Source organism: Dendrobates tinctorius, unplaced genomic scaffold (genome assembly GCF_039654945.1).
Source record: "Dendrobates tinctorius isolate UK_male_01 unplaced genomic scaffold, ASM3965494v1 ptg000065l, whole genome shotgun sequence".
Classification (NCBI taxonomy): Eukaryota; Metazoa; Chordata; class Amphibia; order Anura; family Dendrobatidae; genus Dendrobates; species Dendrobates tinctorius.
The window spans coordinates 2,724,215-2,740,448 of NW_027361733.1; the positions used below are offsets into that span (position 1 = coordinate 2,724,215).

The window sequence follows — 16,234 nt, forward strand, 5'->3', positions numbered from 1 at the left end:
CACGTAGACACAGAGGGAGTCCAGAATGTGACGCCACGACAAGACTATAAACTATTATAGTGTCTAGTCCTTGTTATACTGTCCAAGTAATATACACTCACTTTTCCCAGAAAAAAAATGCCACCGCCCACAATAAAGGCTGATATCGCTGTCCCAATAACAGCAAAGAGTGAGATGGAGCCAATGTTCTGGAAGAAGTTACCCTGGGAAAAAGAGAGGAAATAAACAGGATATGAATTAAAAGTTGTATCTATGACATTTTGCAGAGAGCTCCGCATTATAAATACTCTACAGACATATGGCGCCGGGCAAGGCCAGGGCGGAGGACCAGCAGTACTGACAGAGGCCAAGGAGTCACAAAGTAATGAAAGAACACTAGAGGACTACTGGACAGTCCGGTACATACCTGTACATAGCATTACCTTATGTAGCGAGTAACCAGACTCAAATATGATGGGAGGCAGCAACAGAAGAAAAAACATGTTGGGCCTAAACATCTCCTCCTCCTGTGCAAAATGAAAAGAAAGCAGCTCAATCTTGGAGCAAGTAATGAGGCTGCCGCCATCAGCGTCATAAAGCCAGACATCAATGGAAATCAAATCTGAAATTAGAACTAGACTTGCTAGATTTCTCCAGCACTGCCATGCAGGAAAGTCTACACTGTTATGTTTTTCCCTTGTGCCGGCTGTAGTGTATTTGCGAGGCTACATATACAGCCCTTAGTTTTCAGATAACATATGTTTCGTCTTATACGCCAAAAACAACTAAGAGCTACATCCCCAGTTCTGCTTTTTGATTTAATAAACTGCTTTATTTATTAATTGAGAACAGCATATAGTTACATTTCTAAATACAACCAAAGAGGTAGTTTTTTTAAGTACAGTATGACATATTAACAAATTGTTCATTAACTTCTTGCAATCAAGTTGGTCTTTGTCAAACCTGACAAAGTAAGGAAAATAACTTTTAGTAGAAAATTATAACAAAATAGAAAAATCAAGAAGAGATCCTAAGGGCAGAGAAAGAGATGAGCAATGTTTATGAATCCACCCAGATGCAGGTATGTATACGTGCAATATATGGTGTCACAGAATCAGAGGATGACCCAGGAGTTGGAAGGGACCTCCAGGGCCATCTGGTCCAACCCCCTGGTCAAAGCAGGATTCACTAAATCATCCCAGCCAGATGTCTGTCCAGCCTCTGTTTGAAGACTTCTATTGAAGGAGAACTCACCACCTCTCGTGGCAGCCTGTTCCACTCATTGATCAACTTTACTGTCAAAAAGTTTTTTCTAATATCTAATCTGTGTCTCCTCCCATTCAGTTTCATCCCATTGCTTCTAGTCTTTCCTTGTGCAAATGAGAATAAAGATGATCCTTCTACAATGTGACAGCCTTGAGATATTTGTAGACAGCTATTAAGTCTCCTTTCAGTCTTCTCTTCTGCAAGCTAAACATTCCCAAATCCTGCAACCTTTCCTCATAAGACAGGGTTTGCAGACCGGTCACCATTCTGGTCGCTCTTCTCTGAACTTGCTCCAGTTTGTTGATGTCTTTTTTAAAATGTGGTGCCCAAAACTGGACACAGTATTCCAGATGAGGTCTGACCAAAGAGGAGTAGAGGGCAATAATGACTTCACGTGATCCAGACTGTATGCTTCTGATAATACATCCTAGAATTGCATTTGCCTTTTTTGCTGCTGCATCACACTGTTGACTCATGTTCAGTTTATGATCTATTAGTATACCCAAGTCTTTTTCACATGTGCTGTTGCTTAGCCCTATTCCTCCCATTCTGTATATGCTTTTTTCATTTTTATTGCCCAGATGTAGTACTTTGCATTTTTCCCTGTTAAAAACCATTCTGTTAGTTGCTGCTCACTGCTCCAGTTTATTTCTTCATCACGACAGAAGGATTGAAGAGTACTCTGGGGAATCTCTGAATAAAATCAATCCTTGCCAATTACGGAAAAAGTTGTCTGAGCTAATTTTATTATGATCAGAGAGTCTTTCCATTCTACCCAAAAAATCCATATCAAGAGACCATTCTTGGACAGATGAAGTGATTCTAGAATGCCGGTGTCTGGGACTGACTGTTCTAGTGGCGGATAAACAGTGTCTCAGCAATCCTCTTTTGATAGATTCAAAAGACCCTGGTATCATAGAAAGAAGTCCGATCTGGGGAGTTCTAAACGATTCCCCTGTAATGTGTTTGCAAACATCAAAGACTTTGCTCCAGAGGCCACTTATTTGAGGGCATCTCCACCAGATATGAAGCATAGTGTCCTTCAGCATTTTCACATCTCAAGCATTTATTGGAGACAGAGGGTAATATCTTAAGAAGACCTGTTGGGCAACGCAGTTCAGCTATTTTATCTTATAGCGCAGAGACAATTCTCACAGCTGCCACCTATAATGGCTTAGATCGTATTGTGCACCTGCGTGATATCATGGGGAAATCTGCAGCTTTGGATATGACTGGAGTACAACATTTGAATGGGTTTACAGTTACTATAGATATTGGTTCACATGTGCCGATGTCATCTCGTGCGTACCTTCCAGTTCGCTAGTTTCTGAGACTCAATGATTCTGATCACGGCACCCATCAGGATTCCTGCAAACATACAAGACTAGATGGATAAGATGACAAGTTCACACAATGAAGATCTACTACCCACATTCCCATGTCTGCTGGTGTGGGGAGAGGGACAGCCATGAATGCAGAATAAGTGCCAGATTCCTCACCATGAGTCATCCCATAATGTGCTCCATTAAACTGAAATGATGTGGTTCCATAAGTGTTTCATTATGTGGTGCTCTGCTTACATATTCATCTGTATGGCTTATGACAGATCCCTAACTGATCTGCCCCCTATTTTACATACTGTATATCTTACTGTTTTGAAAAAAAAAAAATATATTCATCATGCAGGCGACGGCACCTGCACTGTAGCATATATGGGATCGCAGCCGGCGCCATCTTGGTGGAGACATTTTTTTTTCTCTAGCAAAATGGCGCCGCGGCGACGCAGTAGCATCTATCGCATTCCAAATCATGCTACTGCATGCGCCATTTTGAGGAAGATTTTTTTTTTATTTTCTAAATAAATATGATTACATAAAATAAAAATATGGATATTATAAATCTGATCATGCTACAGCACATGTGCCACTGCCTGCATGATGAATAGATATATTTTTTTCCAATACATATAATTAGTATGTAAAATAGGGGCCGGTCAGTGAGGGATCAGTGACCTGTCAGAAGCCATACTGGTGAATACCTAATCAGAGCACCCCATGAAGACCCCCCACAGGCCACCCCTGAGCACGAGCAGATCATTAACTGAAAACAGAAAATAAAAGATTAAACAACAACCACAAGACGAATTTCATAAACCAAGATATCATTTTAATCAGTATAATGGCGCCGACCTGACAATGTCTGTAGGTTACTGAGCACAATTCTGCTCACAGGTTCCTTTTAAATACTCATTTTTGGGATCACTTTACCTAAAGTAAAGGATAGGAAAGACATTTCTTATACGGAAGAACGAAGATTCAAATTTCATTCAAGAGGGCAAAACTATGGCAAACCCCTCATATCTGTAAACCATGTTATCACTTCATAAATACATAAGATAAGCGCCGTCATAAACCAACAGTTTACAAATCTATAGGATACAAATCTAAATGAAGGTTACAGTAATTCTTTGGACATAATGTATACGTCTAGGTCCATAAGCATATTTTCACCCAAACAGAAAAGTAAAGTAAAAGAAGCAAGAGAAACATTGAAAAAATAAGGGAACAGATAATGAGAAAAAAAAGCTATTGTACAAAAAAAAATTATATATCCTTAAAGTCAACCATAAACATTAGATGGATGTCGACCAAACAATGCTTTAACTGACAGACATCTCAGACGATTATCATACAGCCGAGCGCTCGTGTTCACTATGAGAAAGCCATTCGTTGCCATGTCGGCCGGCGGCTTATCTCAGAGAGAACAATGTGATCAGAAACCTGAAATTAGACATGTGCTATCAATATCTCTCCTGACCATTAGGCAGCTGACTCTCCTGTACACATTAGATTGTTGGCTAAACCTGTTGATATTGGCGGGTTCAGGCAACATTAATCTAATGTGTATGGGGGCCTTAGGTCCAGAGGGAGACAATGTGCACATTATATAGATCCATATTGCTACCTCTTCTAATAAAGTCCGGTCCATATCACCCGCTTTTCGACTTCCATGAAGTTAATACCAGTAAAATTAATATCCGATAGCCCTTTGCCATGATGGAGTGAAGTCAAAGACTTACTGAGACATCAAGAGTACAGGGATGACTGCTACAGCAGAGGCAGGACAGCTAGGGCAGGGGAATACCTGTGAAGCAGAGGCGGGACAGCTAGAGTACTGGGATGTCTGCTACAGCAGAGGCATGACAGCTAGGGCAGGGAAATGCATGTGAAGCAGAGGCAAGACAGCTAGAGTACAGGGATGACTGCTACAGCTGAGGCGGGACAGCTAGGGCAAGGGGATGCCAGTGCAGCAGAGGCGGGACAGCGAGAGCAAGGAGGTAACTGTGCCGCAGAGGCAGGACAGCTAGGGCAAGGGGATGCCAGTGCAGCAGAGGCGGGTCAGCAAAGGCAAAGGGATGCCTGTGCAGCAGATGCAGGACAGCTAGAGTAGAGGGATGACTGCTACAGGTGAGGCGGGACAGCTAGGGCAAGGGGATGCCAGTGCAGCAGAGGCGGGACAGCAAGAGCAAGGAGGTAACTGTGCCGCAGAGGCAGGACAACTAGGGCAAGGGGATGCCAGTGCAGCAGAGGCGGGTCAGCAAAGGCAAAGGGATGCCTGTGCAGCAGATGCAGGACAGCTAGAGTAGAGGGATGACTGCTACAGCAGAGGCTGGACAGCTAGGGCAAGGGAATGCCTGTGAAGCATAGGTGGGACAGCTTGGCAAGGGGATGCCTGTGTAGCAGAGGCGGGAAAGCTAGAACAGAGGGTTGAGAGTTACAGATTAGGCGGGACAGCTAGAGCACGGGGATGCCAGTGCAGCAGAGGCGGGACAGTGAGAGCAAGGGGATGCCTGTGCAGCAGATGCAGGACAGCTAGAGTAGAGGAATGACTGCTACAGCAGAGGCGGGACAGCTAGGGTAAGGGAATGCCTGTGAAGCAGAGGTGGGACAGCTTGGCAAGGGGATGCCTGTGTAGCAGAGGCAGGACAGCTAGGGCAAGGAGATGCCAGTGCAGCAGAGGTGGGACAGCGAAAGCAAAGGGATGCCTGTGCAGCAGAGGCAGGACAGCTAGGGCAAGGGGATGCCTGTGCAACAGAGGCGGGAAAGTTAGAACAGGGGGATGAGAGCTGCCGCAGAGGCAAGACAGCTAGAGAAAGGGGATGCCTATGCAGCAGAGGCAGGACAGCTAGGCCAAGGGAATGCCTGTGCAGCAGAGGCGGGACAGCGAGAAAAGGGGGATGAGAGCTGCAGCAGAGGCGGAACAACTAGAACCGGGGGTAAGAGCTACAGCAGCGGTGGGACACCTAGGACAAGGGGATACCTTGCAGCAGAGGCGGAACAGGGGGATGAGAGCTGCAAAAGCGGCGTGACAGCTAGAGTAAGAGGATTCCAGTGCAGCAGAACAGAACTGGAGCAGAGTTGTCTCCAATACTGATGTATCAGTACTTGAACACTGATGATCGATGTAGATAATGTGAATTGAAAACTATATAAAAAGTGTTGGGAGGTATACTGATGCACAGGAGAAGAGACAGGACAAGTGAGTAGCATCTTGACCTCTTTGGCTAAATCAGGAACGTCAAACTTAAATACACTGAGGGCCAAAATGAAAAGCTTGGACAAAGTCGAAGCCAACCTTGATATTAGTTAAAAAAAATGTCTATAATTGAAAAAGTTATTCCTTCTGATCAAATATAACAATGAACGTTTTCATATGGAAACAAACTAAAGGGGTTGTCCCACTAACAACGGAAATTTTAGATACCGTAGTTTATCTTAAATTAAAATAATGAAATCATATACAGTGACATGGAAAAGTTTGGGCACCCCTGGTCAAAATTACTGTTATTGTGAACAGTTAAGCAAGTCGAAGATGAACTTATCTCTAAAAGAGCGAAAATTAAACATGGCATGATTCCTTTCCTAGGCAAAATACCGTATTTTCCGGCGTATAAGACGACTTTTTAACCCCTTGAAAATCTGCTTAAAAGTCGGGGATCGTCTTATACGCCGGGTGTCGTCTTATACGACGAGTGCATATGGGGGGAGTGGACCCGATGAACAAGGGAGGGTGTAAATGGTGTTATCATCCCCGTTTTATCTCATTGGTGGCAGCGGTGCGGCGGCTCCTCCTTCAGCAGTGTGGCGGCTCTGTACTGGAGGTCGGCGGCTCCTCTTTGTTCAGCGTGGGGGCGCTGTGCTGGGGAGCGGCTGCGGAGGCTCTCTGTCCAGCGTCGGGGCTCCTCCGGCATTTCCCCAAAGCCCAGAGGCCCAGGCAGCTCCATTGCTGCGATGTGGTGGCTTCCTGGAAAATGGCTGCCGTAGCCCACGCATGCTCAGATTCAGATCTCGTCCCGAGATCTCAGGAGACGAGATCTGAATCTGAGCATACACGGGCTCCAGTGGCCATTTTCAGGGAGGCCACCGCATCGCAGCAATGTAGCTGCCTGGGCCTCTGGGCTTTGGGGAAATGCCGGAGGAGCCCCGACGCTGGACAGAGAGCCTCCGCAGCGCCCCCCAGCACAGCGCCCCCACGCTGGACAAAGAGGAGCCGCAGATCCCCAGCACAGAGGCACCACAGTGCAGATGGAGTAGCCGCGGATACCCAGCAATGAGACCCGCAGACAGCACCGCTGCCACCAATGAGGTAAAAGGGGGATGATAACTCCACGTACACCCTCCCTTTGTCATCGGGACCACTCCCCCGCACCCGGCATATAAGATGACACATGGCATATAAGAAAATTTTCTATTTTAGCTAGAAAAGTTGGGGGGTCGTCTTATACGCCCGGTCGTCTTATACGACAGAAAATACGACATATATATATATATATTGATTTTTAAAATTAAAAAAAAATTATAAAAATGAAAATGGACCGATTTCTGTGCTAAAAATCCTTTGACCAAAGTTTCAGACCTTAATTAGCCTTTTAGGGCTATGGCTTGTTCACTATGATCGTTAGGAAAGGCAGGTGATGCAAATCTCATCCTCCTCTAACCTTGTGCCAAAAAACAGCAGCCATGGGTTCTTCTAAGCAGCTGCCAAGCTCTCTGAAAATGAACATGGTAGAGGCCCACAAAGTAAGAGAAGGCTTTAATAAGATAGAAAAGTGTTCTTAAGTTGCTCTTTCCTCAGTTCGAAATGTAATTAAGAAATGGCAGTTAGCAGGAACAGTGGAGGTCAAGATAAGTTCTGGAAGACCAAGCAAAACCTCAGTGAGAGCTGGTTGTAGGATTGCTAGAGAGGCAAATCAGAACACCTGCTTAACTGCAAATGACCTTCAGAAAGATTTAGCAGTCTCTGGAGTTGTGGTATATTGTTCTACTTTTTTCAGAGACACCTGCACAAATATGGACTTCATGCAAGAGTCATCAGAAGAAAACCTCTCCTGCGTCCTCACCATAAACCTCAAGAGTCAGAAGTATGCAGAAGAACATCTAAACAAGCCTGTTGCATTTTGGAAACAAGTCCTGTGGACTGATGAGGTTATAATAGAAGTTTTGGGCCACAATAATCAATGGTATGTGTGGAGAAAAAAAGGGCACAGAATTTCAGGAAACTAACATCTCGCCAACCATTAAGCATGGGGGTGGATCAATCATGCTTTAGGGTTGTGTTGTAGCCAATGACACATGGAACATTTCACGGTTAGAGGAATAATGGATTCAATTAAATTTCAGCAAATTCTTGATGCATGATCTCTTCATTGTGTCTTCAGATTCTCTGCACATATCGGCTCAACGATTGCATTGTAATGACATAATTGCGCCGGCTGCGCTGAAACATCAGACACAGAGGGGGGAATGATGGGAGAAGATGCCGATATAGTTGAAAGTGTGTTGCCGGGTGGGGGACCAAATATATTTGGGGGACCAGCCCGGCGTCACGGACCAAATATACTCACCCTGCAGACCAGAGTTTGACATGTGTGGTCTAAATGAACAAAAAAATAAATAAGAAAAAAAAGGAGACTATCATCTGAACCATTGTGACGTTCTCACGAAAACTGTACTACAGAAATTCAACTAATCGGGAGAGTCGGGCTGTCAGGTGTGTGCAGATAATATGGCTTTACCCCTGTAGGTTGTCTTAATGTCTTTGATGATCTCAAGATACCCCCAGGATAGGACAGACAAGGTTAGAACTGTAACATTTGGCTACAGACTGTAACCTCAATGTTGGTTTACAAGGACATTTACAGAGTGATAATAGATGGTGTACAGATAAGAGGTGGGGGGTTATAACTTTTTCCTTTTGGATCTTCCTTCTTCGGTATAAGGTTTATCTATTCACAACCATCACATGTTATACAGTGTTCCAAAAAAATTGTGTTTAATGATAATTAAGGTCCCCTGAAATGCGATGAACAACGCGGTCCTAGCTGATCGCTCTCGTGTAGGTTTTAATATATATATATCTTGATTTTAATTTCATTAGTCACACAAAGTCCAATAGACGTATGACAGCTGCTCTGTATCATGCAGCGCTGCAGTATAGACAGAACGGTGGGTCCTGGTGTGCAGGCACCTCCAGAAAGTCCCATAGGGAAGTGTGTAAACACATCAAGAGACTGATCCACCAGGGAAGGATGCCTACTCACATGGCCCTCTCTTACTCCGCTATAAATCTGCAATTCTCTTAAGCCTTTTGAGTTTCAGTCAGATTTAAGCAAATTGCTTCTCCATGTCTCCAACCATCAGACCTTCAGACCTATTACTCAAGATGACAATGTACTGGATTATTGAATGCCTGGAGAGGTGCTGTGCAGAAGAAATACTTATAACTAGGATTGAACGTTGAATACTATGGCAAGAGCCAGGGGGACGTCCGCCGGCGAGAGCCAGGTCCCCAGTGTACGGTAATTGCATTATATAGGAGATTTATGGTGAAAGTTGGGTGTACACAAGACATGGATTCCAGCATCTCATTCCTCAGACTACTAATTATACTAAACTCTTACCCAGTGAGACCACCGCAACACTCTCTGGAAGGAAGTGGAGTCTGTACTTGATGAGCAGATGAACCAATATGATGCAGATTGCTGTGAGAAAAGATTGGGAGATTAATGGGAGACATCTTACTGTAGAGCCCTACATTATAAGCCCCATTTAGTCACTAATGGGACAATCATCGCCATTACATCCTAAAGCCTCATGCCTCCAAGCAACCTGGTGCCACTACCCTTCATCTGGGAAGAAAATGTTAAGAATTACTTGTGAAATTAAGGAAAGAGAGCGCACATAGGGCGATAAAAGTGATTTTTTTGGGTGACAATACACGGTTAGTACACTCACCTTTACAGGTTATGAACAGTCACAACCCCTTGCAGAACTCAAAAGGATTTCATTATGAGAGGCATGTCCGTTTTGATTAATAATTATTTCACGTTTGAGGGGAAGGTTTACCATCAGAAACTGGGCATGGCCATGGGCTCAAGGGTGGTGCCTACGTATGTAAATTTATTCATGGCCACCTTCGAGTCCTGGCATGTTTTAACAATATATTCAGGGATGATATTATTATTTATAAGCGCTTTATAGGCGATATTTTTATAATTTATAATAATCATAGGAACACAGTATCTGAGTTCCTGGAGATTATCATGTGCAATAATTGGGGAATTGAATTAACATCTGAGATTAGTAAAATGGAGATCAACTTTTTGGATTTAACGATAAAATATGATGGTAAAGGTAAAATAACAAGGAATTTTTTCAAAAAAGTTGACGCCAACAGCTATGTACACTACAAAAGTAACTATTACAACAAATGGTTGACAAACATACCAAAAAATCAGTATCAACGAATAAGGAAAAATTGCACCTTACTAAAAGATTATACGGAGCAAAGTACCGTATTTTCCGCTTTGTAAGACGCACTTTTTTTCCCCCAAACTTGGGGGGAAAATGGGGGTGCGTCTTACAAAGAGGATATACCCGATATACCTTACCGGGTGTAGGCTGCAGGGGTGTTCGTCGGCGCTGTGGGTGTCTCAGGGGGGCCCAGCGGTGTCTCCGGTTCCCATCCCGGGGCTCTGTCGACATTGTGTGACAGGCCAGAGCCCCGGGGCTCCCTCTCGCTTCCCTCTGTATTGGCTCCGGCAATAGGGCGGCGCATGCGCTGATGGTGATCTCGGGACTGAGATCTCGAGAGATGAGATTTCAGCGCTGAGATCTCATCTCTTGAGATCTCAGACCCGAGATCATCATCAGCGCATGCGCCGCCCCCGGCGGCGGCCGCCATATTGCCGGAGCCAATACAGAGGGAAGCGAGAGGGAGCCCCGGGGCTCTGGCCTGTCGCAAAATGTCAGCAGAGCCCCGGGATGGGAACCGGAGACACCGCTGGGCACCCGGAGACACCCACAGCGCCGGACACCCCTGCGGCCTACACCCAGTAAATGTCGGCAGAGCCTTGGGCTGCTGCACAGACCCCCATGGCAGCAGTACAGCCCCCCTGGTAGCAGCACGAGCCCCCTGGCAGCAGCACGAGCCCCCTGGTAGCAGCACGAGCCCCCTGGTAGCAGCACGAGCCCCTCTGGGAGAAGCACGAGCCCTCATGGTAGCGACACGAGCCCCCATGGTAGCATCACGAGCCCCCATGGTAGCGGCACGAGCCCCCATGGTAGCAGCACGAGCCCCCATGGTAGCAGCACGAGCCCCCATGGTAGCAGCACGAACGCCCCTGGCAGCAGCACAAGCCCCCCTGGCAGCACGCTGCACATCGGAGCACCCTCTCATCCCTTCCTGCGACCTGCCGTATCACCCCACTCCTGCCTCCTCCAGCAGCGACCCTGGGACCCCGCTTCACCACAGCCACCACCCCGGGTAAACAATAAGACGCCTGGATTATAAGAGGCACCAACATTTTATAAAAAAAAATATTTTTTCCTATTTTTCTCCTCAAAATTTGGGGTGCGACTTATAATCCGGAGCGTCTTATAAAGCGAAAAATACGGTAAATGTCTAAGAGAGAGATTTTTAGAGCGTGAATACCCTAAAAAATTAGTAAAAAAAAAGCATAATCAGAGGCAAAGGGAATTTCACAAAGTAGTTTAACACATGGGACAGACAATAAAAAATCTACAGATGAATATTATACCACTAATTTCATCACAAGCTTTTCTTCCCAAAATGGCACTATCAGGAACATAATACAGAAGCACTGGAAGGTCCTACTAAATGCCCCAGTCTGTCAGAAAGTATTACCAACTAGACCAGTGGTTACCTTTAGGAGGGCGCCATCCCTATAAAACATTTTAGCCCCCAGTAGAATTAGGGATGTGGGAGACAAAAAAGCCCCGAATGCAGGAAAAAGTACCTTATAGAAGCACATAAGAGGTTCCTTTAAATGTAAAAACAAAAAATGCTTGTGTTGTTTATGGATCAGTGATAATGTAAATACCTTTTATTCAAATAGTGATAATGATAGAGTATATGACATTAATTTTAAGGCTTGTTTCAGACATACGTTTTTTGATGTCAGTTGCAATCCGTGAAAATGGCGGAAAACGGATCCGTCTCCGTTTTCACACCGTGTGCCACCGGACCGTTGTTTTGACGGATCCGGCGAAGGCTGAACTTTAAAGGAACTGCTGGAGAGAGAGAGAGAGATTTTTTTTTTCCGGTCCCGGAATGGCATTTCAGGGTTAAAAGTGTTCCTGGAGCAAAGCTTCCGCGCAGGCGCAGTTAAAAATAGCGGTCCGTCAAGTCAAAAAAACGTTGCAGAGTCCGTCTCATCCGCCGGGGAGACCGTAAAATTTTGGCTGATCCATCAAAAAACGGGTGTGACGGATGACCGTCAGTCAAGATCTGCCACTAATGTAAGTCTATGGGGGAAAAAAACGAACCCGCCCCTTTTTTGGCGAATCCGTTTTTTTCGGAAATTGGCGGATTTTGAGTGTCGCCAAAAAACGGAAGTGTGAAACGGGCCTAAGCTAACATGTCAGTCCAGTTTTGTGATTTATCTAATTGATTGTTGCTGTGGGAAACAATATCTGGGACGTGCTACCCAGCCTCTACATCTAAGGATGAACTCACAGAGACACAATATCTCTAAAGGATATCTGAAACATGGCTTGTCTCCACATTGATTTGAAAAACACAGGAATAAAGCCTCACTGCGAGTTACACCCATAGATCATATACCAGCAGATACCCCAAACAGAATACAGTGTCTAAATAAGAGAGAACTGTATTGGATATATAAACTAGATACCATTCATCCTAAAGGCCTCAATGAGTTGGTAGATATTTTTTGACAAGCTGTCTCCCATGTTTCTTTGTCCCTAGCGGCCCGACGGGTTTCCTTCCCTGACCTGGAGGGTCAGCGCTCTCACATGGGGGTCCGTTATTGGATGTCGGACACCTAGTGGGAATTTTACCAAATAATTGGTTAATTCCAGATTACATAACCATTCCTGGCAAGTGGAGAGATAGCATAATGGGAGGCCTTAAGTGTTCCGGCTTGCCTAAAACCTGTGGGCTTGATTCCAGTCATTCTATCTTCATAAAAATTTTAATATATATTTATTATAGGTTTCATACATTTTTTAAATGAAAGATTGATTGTTTAGATGTTTAAGGCTGGTTTCACATTTGTGCTTTTGTGCGCAGCGCATCGTGCGCACCCGTGCACCTATGTTTAACATGACGTGCGCATGGTCTTGCGCACACTTGCGTTTTGGTGCGCATGCGTTTTTTTGTCTTTCGCGCCAGGCGCGCCAGACGCAACATGTTGCATTTTTTGGTGCGCCCTGTCTCGGCAAAAAAACGCATGCGCACGGAATGCGCAAAAACAACACATTGAAGTCTATGGGAACGCATGCGTGCGCATAGTCTTGCGCACGGTTGCGTTTTTTTGCGCATGCGTTTTTGAGTTAAACAAGTCTAGAATGTTCTCTAGACAATGGAAAAAATGACACACCTAAAAACGCATGTGCATAAAAAAATGCAAACGCATGCAAAAACGCATGTAAAACGCAACCAACGCTGCGTATTTTTGACGCATCAGCGTGCGCATGACGTTAAAAAAACGCGCGTTTGTTTCGCGTTTTTCTTTGCGTTTTTTATGCGCCCGATGCTAATGTGAAACTAGCCTAATGTGTTTTATCAGAGGTTAGATATTGATATAAAGTTATTGTGACTGGTGTATGACACTTTGACATTGGAGGGGGCGTTTCCACAGGAAGTGATGTCTTTTTGCATGTAATTGTGATGTCATGAAGGTTTTGTATAAAACCACTGCTGTAATCAGATGCTGTAATTCTTTGGCCCTGAGGAAGTGGCAGATCTGCCAAGAAACGCGTTGGCCGAATAAAGCTATGAAGAATATTTCTGTCCTTGTGTGGTCAGCGCGGATACATTGGAAAAACCCGGTCTTTTTCTTCCTCCTTTGAAGAATTACTTGTAAATTACAGCTAAGATTGCTGTGAGGCTATGTGCACACGCTGCAGATTCAACTGCGGGTTTTTCCGCGTGGAACCGCAGGTAAAGTGACCTGCGGTTTTGCACTGCGGTTTCACACCTCTACTATATTAAAGGTGTGAAACCGCTGCGGAAACCGCCCAAACAATTGACATGCTGCGGTTTGTAAACCACAGCAAAACCGCGCGGAAAAAAACGCAGCGTGGGCACAGCGTTTTTGAAAACCCCATAGGGTAACATGGTACTGTACTTGGTCAGCGGAACTGCTGCGTTTCCGAAGGGCCAAAACCGCTGCGGAAACGCAGCAGAATCCGCACGGTGTGCACATAGCCTAAGAGTGGAGATGAATTTTCATACTGAAAACTGACCTTCACCCAGAAGGACAACGCTAGGGGCTGCATGTACAGAAACACCCTCTACACCCTGCAGTGATCCTCAGTCTACTGAACCACCGCACGACCAGCTCTCCCCTCTCCTAGCGTATCCTCACCCATCCCCTGTAGACTGTGAGCCCTCACGGGCAGGGTCCCCTCTCCTCCTGTACCTGTGTGTCTTGTATCACTCATGTTTATTGTACTTGTCTATGCATGCCCCTTTCACATGTAAAGTGCCATGGAATAAATGGCGCTATAAAAATGAATAATAATAATAACATAGAACGTTCAAACACTGGACCACAGAAGATGCACAACACTCACCCAGCACAAGAAGACTGAAGAAGATGGACATGCCACTAGACTGCTCCTCTTGTTGCGCCTGCACCCCCGTTTGGACAGGAATGATGGGCTTTGCGGGGGTTGGGAGCACCATCTTTGTAATTGCCAATGTGGTAAGGAGCGTGCTATTGAAATCTCCATGGCTGTCATTTCTCATCCTACAGAATAGACAAGCTCAAAGTTATATACCTGAATACATACACACATCTACATCTAGGGCACGGAAGCCGTGTGGCTCCCAGTCTAAAGTACAGACAACACGTGTCTCCATGTCTAACGCACGGACGCCGTAGCACTCCTCATCTAACGCATGGACATCGTACCACTCCACGTCTAACGCACGGACGCCGTAGCCCTCCTCATCTAAAGCACGGACGCCGTAGCACTCCTCATCTAACGCATGGACATCGTACCACTCCACGTCTAACGCACGGACCCGTATGCTCCTCATCTAAAGCACGGACGCCGTAGCACTCCTCATCTATCGCATGGACATCGTACCACTCCACGACTAACGCACGGACCCGTAGGCTCCTCATCTAAAGCACGGACGCCGTACAGCTCCTCGTCTAACGCACGGACGCCGTAGCACTCCTCATCTAACGCATGGACATCATACCACTCCACGTCTAACGCACGGACCCGTACGATCATCTAAAGCACGGACGCCGTACCGTTTCTTGTCAAGCGCACGGACGCCGTATCGCTCCTTGTCTAATGCACAGACGCCACAACACTCCTCGTCTAACGCACTGACACCGTACCTGTTCACGTCTAATGCACGGACGCCGTACAGCTCCTCGTCTAACGCACGGACGCCGCACCACTCTATGTCTAACGCAGTGACACCGTAGCTGTCCACGTCTAACGCACGGACGCCATTCCACTCCACGTCTAACGCACGGACGCCGTACCGCTCCTCGTCTAACGCACGGACTCCATACCGTTCCACGTCTAACGCACTGACACCGTACCTGTCTACGTCTAACGCACGAACGCCATACCGTTCCTCGTCTAAAGCACAGACGCCATACCGCTCCTCGTCTAGCGCACGGACGCCATACCGCTCCTCGTCTAACGCACGGACGCCGTACCGTTCCTCGTCTAACGCACAGACGCCGTGCCGCTCCTCATCTAGCGCAGACGCCGTAACGCTCCTCGTCTAATGCACGAACGCCATACCGCTCCTCGTCTAACGCACAGACGCCGTGCCGCTCCAGTCTAACGCACGGACGCCGTGCCGCTCCACGTCTAACGCATGGACGCCGTACCGCTTTTTGTCTAACGAACGGACGCCGTAACGCTCCTCATCTAACGCACGGACGCTGTAACGCTCCTCATCTAACGCACGGACGCTGTAACGCTCCTCATCTAACGCACGGACGCTGTAACGCTCCTCATCTAACGCACGGACGCTGTAACGCTCCTCATCTAACGCACGGACGCTGTAACGCTCCTCATCTAATGCACGGACGCTGTAACGCTCCTCATCTAACGCACGGGCGCCGTACCGCTTCTTGTTAAGTGCACACAATAAGGACCCAATCCGGCCCACCGTACTGAGCACTATAGGATCATGGGTGGCATAATGCGACTTATGATACGATTTGTGTTGGTGTCATACACACCTGTCACTACAGCAGGGCAGATCACACACAGGCCTACTGAGTGCAGCCGTGAAGCCCCCTCCCCATAGAGGCGGCATGTAAAGCCGTCACGGACCCCACTCATTCTCCACATTACCAGTGAGAATTATCAGTCTAAGATCAAGACATTTCCAACCAGCTGCTCACTGACAGGGGCCAGGACTCTGTGTGAGAAAATACGCCTTTAATGGGTGGTAAAACAGG

The 16,234-nt window shown here is 46.3% G+C and overlaps 1 protein-coding gene across 3 annotated transcripts in view; it reads right to left on the reverse strand.

Annotated features, from left to right (window-relative positions):
* The window catches only part of SLC9A8 (solute carrier family 9 member A8), an 89,268-nt gene that overhangs the window by 72,422 nt on the left and 612 nt on the right, over positions 1 to 16,234 (reverse strand). The window contains exons 1-6 of one of the 3 annotated variants that reach the window (XM_073580504.1): positions 16,013 to 16,168; positions 14,367 to 14,542; positions 9,206 to 9,286; positions 2,555 to 2,613; positions 423 to 506; positions 102 to 203 (exon numbers count right to left, since the gene is read on the reverse strand). In XM_073580504.1, coding sequence (XP_073436605.1) covers positions 102 to 203; positions 423 to 506; positions 2,555 to 2,613; positions 9,206 to 9,286; positions 14,367 to 14,542; positions 16,013 to 16,089 — 579 coding nt within the window. In that variant the 5' untranslated portion in view covers positions 16,090 to 16,168. Of the gene's footprint in view, positions 1 to 101; positions 204 to 422; positions 507 to 2,554; positions 2,614 to 9,205; positions 9,287 to 14,366; positions 14,543 to 16,012; positions 16,169 to 16,234 lie in introns of those variants that run through there. The other 2 variants (XM_073580502.1, XM_073580503.1) reach the window with 2 other exon arrangements.